This window comes from Malus domestica, chromosome 14 (assembly GCF_042453785.1).
Source record: "Malus domestica chromosome 14, GDT2T_hap1".
NCBI classification, from domain to species: Eukaryota; Viridiplantae; Streptophyta; class Magnoliopsida; order Rosales; family Rosaceae; genus Malus; species Malus domestica.
Genome location: NC_091674.1, coordinates 21466584 through 21471794, shown reverse-complemented (window position 1 = coordinate 21471794; position 5211 = coordinate 21466584). Strand labels below are relative to the sequence as shown.

Here is a 5211-nt window from a genome sequence, read left to right as displayed (position 1 = left end):
ATCATCATCTAGTTGACTGTCCACTATTTGTTTTGATGAAGCTCAGATCCAAGAACCCACACTCGGATCAAGTTCATCTTGGCCTTGCACTTTATCGTAGTCTCGTACTCACACCATGCAGCCAAACCCACTTGATCAATGAAGAAAAGAAAAGGATAAAAAAATGAGGTTTGTTTTTTAGTGTTTTAGGCCCATACGGTTATTGGTGTTGTAGGACTATTTAACTGAAGTATTTTAAAGGAATAAACAAAGGGAGGCCGACAACAATAAGAGAGAAAAGAGAGAGATTCAATTGTGAGGTATGTGTTGTATCACCTCATTGTGCTTTTATTTATAGTAATAGGATATGTAGAATACTTATCCTTTTAGGATTACAACTCTAATAGATATTTAACTACCAAGGTTCAAAGATATCCCTAGATTCGTTAGGATTTACACAATCACATTCCTATTCTAAGTATGACTGCGACACTCCTCCTTGAGTGTGTAAATACTTAAACAAAACATTGCATCAGATCTTCAGCAGATAAGGTAGAACAATTAATGTGAATGCGAGTCTCAAATTTAAAGAAAGTATGCATTGGTGGTAAAACTCACAAAACCTCACTATGGTAAAACCTAAGGTAGGTAAAAACCCATAGACTAAGGAGAAAAGTGAGAATCATGCATAATGTCTAAACAAACGTCAAATAGGACGAAAGTAGTGAACTCAACGGAGTATGATCATCCTAGGATGGGTGCCTCATCAAAACCTCGTTAGGTAGCAAAAACCCAGTGGGAAAAATGCGCATAATCGTAGGAAAAAAAGTATATTAAGACCAAGTGAGTATGCTTCAGGATATTCCCACTGAGTTAGACATAACTTCCAAATAAGAGAACTACAAGCGATTCAACTTAGATAATTTACGCACATCGAATCATTAGACGAGTTTTTGAAAAGTAGACTTGGGCAATGACTTGGTAAAGAGATCAGCCAGGTTGTCTTGGGAACGGATTTGCTTGACTTCAATGTTTTGATGATGTTGCTGATGGTGAGAATAAAAGAACTTCGGCGCTATGTGTTGGTTTTATCTTCCTTAATGTATCCTTCTTTACTGCATGATAGATGCTACATTGTCTTTAAAGATTGTTGTAGGAATGTCAATGATGGAAATAAGACCATTAGTGCTTCGAATATGTTCCATGACTGCCTCAACCAAAAACTCTAACGCGATGCTTTATGCAGGGCGAGAATCTCAACATGGTTCGAAGAAGTGGCAACTAGCTTTTACTTGGTAGACCTCTAAGATATAGCAGTGTCTTTAATGGTGAAGATACAGCCTGCTTGAAAATGTGCCCTATGTGGGTCAGACAGATATCCAGCATCTGTGTAACCAACAAAGCGGGAATCAACCCGAGAATTGAGGGGGACAGTGGCTCCTCTCGAGGATTCGTGGCTGTAGAACAAGCCCAAATCTGTCATACCCTTGAGGTAGCGGAAAATGTCTTTCACACCATTCCAGTGTCTGCGCGTAGGCACATTGCTGTATCTAGCCAAAAGATTAACAGCGAAGGAAATATCGGGTCCAGTGCATTGAGCTAAGTATAATAAAGCCCCAATTGCACTTAGGTATGGAACTTTAGGCTCCAAAATCTCTTCCTTATCCTTCTTAGGAGGAACGGGATCTCGTTTCACATCTAGAGTCCAAACGACCACGCTTTATGATAGGAGCATATTTAGGCGACTTAGTTAGCTTGTTTTCTTGCATTTATGTTGTTAGTTCTTAGTTATTTTAGTATTTTAAGCTATTTTAATGTGTTTGTAGGTCCAAAGGGCTAAGGAGGCAAGAAAGTGCATTTTAGAGCATTTTGGAACAGTTTTGGGCTTGAATGGATATCACATGCTTGGAGCAAGGGAGATGGACGAAATTGAAGACCTAAAGATGCTAGGATTCCTAATTGAAAAAGGATTCCTAATTGAAGATGGATTCCTAAAAGAATGAGGATTTCTACTTACATAAGGATTCCTACAAGAAGAAGGAATGTTAAGCCAAGGTTTTCTACTTTGGTTTTAACCTTTCCTAATCCTAAAAGTACTTAAGTTCCAGCAACAAAGAAAACTCCTAATCATATTAAGACACTAAATAAGAACTTCTAGAAGTCCTAAACCCCTTGCCACACCTCCCTTGTCCCTTTCTCTTCCTTGTCGTGCAAGGGAAAGCTTTTCTTTCCTATTTCCTGCACCAGATCACATTCCCTTTTTAATTAAAAGCCTTACCGCATATCTTCTTACTCTTTCCTTTGATTTTTGATTTTGTTTTCCTTTTTTTAGTAGTTTTGACTTAATTTCTGTTAACCTAAGTTAGGGTTTTGATTTCCTAAAACCTTAAATACTTCCCTTTGCCGCACAAAAATACATCATTCTTGCCATACATTCTCCAATACACACATCCAACCGCACTCTTCATACAATTCTACGAATTCATTCACTCCAAAAACACATCATTCATGCTCCGCCCCACCCATACACTTTCATCACCCATCACTCATCCACCACCACAATTCACCACAAAAATCATCAACCATACCTTGTTCCGTAGCAAAGAAGAAGAAGGAGAGCCCTTGGACGTGTTTGCCATTCAAGTTAAAGTTGCTGGACCGTTTTTAGGTGTAATCTTTCTTTTGTTTTCAATGTTTAAGTTTAATAATCTTTGTTTTGCGAGTATGAGGAACTAAACCCCTCTTAGCTAGGGGGAATTTCGAAACCATGACTATACTTGCAATATGATTTGATTACATCCAGTTGTAATTTCATAAATTGTGAATTCAATTTACTTATCTGTTTGAATTAAAACTTGTTTGTGTATGTGGGTTGAGAATGCACACTTAATTTGCATGCATAAATTTGATGCTAGGATATAAGGGAGTTTCACCTAATCGTTATGAACTTATATTCATAAGTAGTGGAGGTTGCTAGTCACAATCGTGTTAAGTAAATTTCTGGTATAAGTATCATGCGCTTTCATAGTTACGAATGCCTTGTCAATACTTATGATTTTCATAGAACTTAATGATCTTTGATTGTATCTCTATTATGCGCTTTCATGTAGGGAACTTTTGAAGAATAATTTGATTGCGATGTGCTATTTCCGTCCAATTCAATGACATAAGGAAAATCTGAGTGTTAATTTAAGCGTACCTAATAAATCTGGGGTGTTGATATTTATGGTTTATTGAAAGAAACAACTGGAAATCGATTTGTATGCAAGTGTGTCATGTGTGGAGAAGAACCCTCTAGCTAGCCCATCATCCATCCAATTTACCCAATTTCATCCAAACTTTGTTTTAGTTTACAATATGTTTGTTTTACTTTCAAATTCGTCAAAACCAAATCCCCCTTTACTTTGTTGAGTCATATTTGTTAGAAACTGTTTTAGTTTGTGTTTTTCAGTGTTTTGAGTCAAGATAAAACCAATTTTCGTCCAAATTCACTCTTAGTGTCTGTTTTGAGTCAATTAGCTTGTTTTGTGCTGTTTTGAGTCATTTGAGTTGTTTTAGTGTATTAGAGTCTAGTTTTGCATTCTTTGAGTCTAGTTTAGTGTTCCAAACTTAGTTTTACGTTTTCAAGTCAGTTTTAAGTGTTTTAGCAATCCCTCATAATCCCCAGCCTAGAACGATCCCTACTTACATATATACTACAATTGTCAACAAGAAGGTTTAATTTGTGTGCTTATATATTTCGCATCAAATTTTTGGCGCCGTTACCGAGGATTAGCAACTTTGCTAATCCCTTGGATCTTTTCTTTCCATTTATTTTAATTTGTTTTAGTTTCTGACTTTGTTTCGTTTTCTTGTTTTAGGTACTAGTTTATGACTCGAAGTTCTCAACCTGTTTGTGGGCACATCTTTGACTTTGACGACGATTTTGAACGAACTTTGAGACGAACAAGGAATCAACAAGAGTCCCAACCACCTCAACTTGCACCAGATCTTGAAGAAGACGATGTATAAGTGGAAGAGAAGGCCACGGCTCATATTTTAGAAGAAGTATAAGACATGGCAGCGGATAATCAAACAATCAAGGAGCTTTCTGCTGCGGGATTGGACAATGCTGCACCCCTATGCATTTAATACCCCACGACAGCTCAAGGCAAAACCGAGGAGTTTGAATTGAAGTCTAGTTTGTTGGACCACTCCCAAAGTTCCATGGGCTGTCTATGGAAGATCCAAACAAGTAGTTGAAGGAGTTCGAAGTGGTGTGTTCAAGCATGGTTCCTGTCAACATCGATGAAAGCATATTGAAGATGAAGACTTTTCCCTTTTCTCTCTTAGAAAAGGCTAAAGATTGGTTGTATAAACTAGCCCCCAGAACTGTCACATCTTGGGAGAGCATGAAACAGGTGTTCTTGGAGAAGTTTTTCCCATCTTCTTGAGTCATTCTTCTACGCAAAAGGATTAGTGGCATTCAGAAAAACCAAGGTGAATCATTTCCAATGTACTACGAGTGATTCAAGACCTTTGTTGCCTCATGTCCTTAGCACCAAATGAAGGATGAGCTTCTTCTTCAATATTTCTACGAAGGGCTTCTACCAATTGAACGCCAAATGCTAGATGCCTCAGCGGGAGGAGCTTTGGTGGACAAAACACCCATAGCTGCCAAGACCCTAATTGCCAACTGAGCCTTGAATGCTCAACAATATGAAGGCGTTAGACAAAGAGACACCCCACGACAACAACATGTGAATGAGGTAAGTGCTATTTCCGAACTTCAAAACCAAATGGCTAATCTTACTACTCTTGTTTCATAGGTGGTTGAATGACCAAATGTACAAAGTGTAGCTGCTTGTGGCGTGTGTTCAATGCAAGGACATCTCACGGATAAGTGCCCTCAATTGATCGAGAATGGAGGGTGGGAATCTGCCAATGCCATGGGTTTTGGGAGCCAACACCAACCAAGGAGTGCTCCTTTCTCTAATACATACAATCCAAGTTGCAGAGATCATCCAAATTTCAAGTGGATAGAGCCCCAACAAAACCAACAAGAAAGTGCATTTAGGCAGCAACCTCTGGGTTTCTATCCAATACCATTTGCACCAACTCAACCCCAACAACAATCTGCCCAATCTAACTCAAGTACATTAATGAATAATGATAATACATTTAAGTTGCTGACTACATTTGCACAGGGAATGCAAACACAAGCCAAGAGGATGGATGAGTTGAAGAAGCAAA

General features: G+C 38.4%; 1 protein-coding gene across 1 annotated transcript; it reads right to left on the bottom strand.

Moving 5' to 3' along the window:
* Positions 1-1282: 1282 nt before the first annotated feature.
* Positions 1283-4630, bottom strand: LOC139191224 (secreted RxLR effector protein 161-like). Its single transcript, XM_070811795.1, has 2 exons — positions 4570-4630; positions 1283-1677 (listed from the first exon to the last, which is right to left on the bottom strand). The coding sequence occupies exons 1-2, from the start codon at positions 4628-4630 to the stop codon at positions 1283-1285; spliced, it is 456 nt and encodes a 151-aa protein (XP_070667896.1).
* Between the last annotated feature and the right edge of the window lie 581 nt (positions 4631-5211).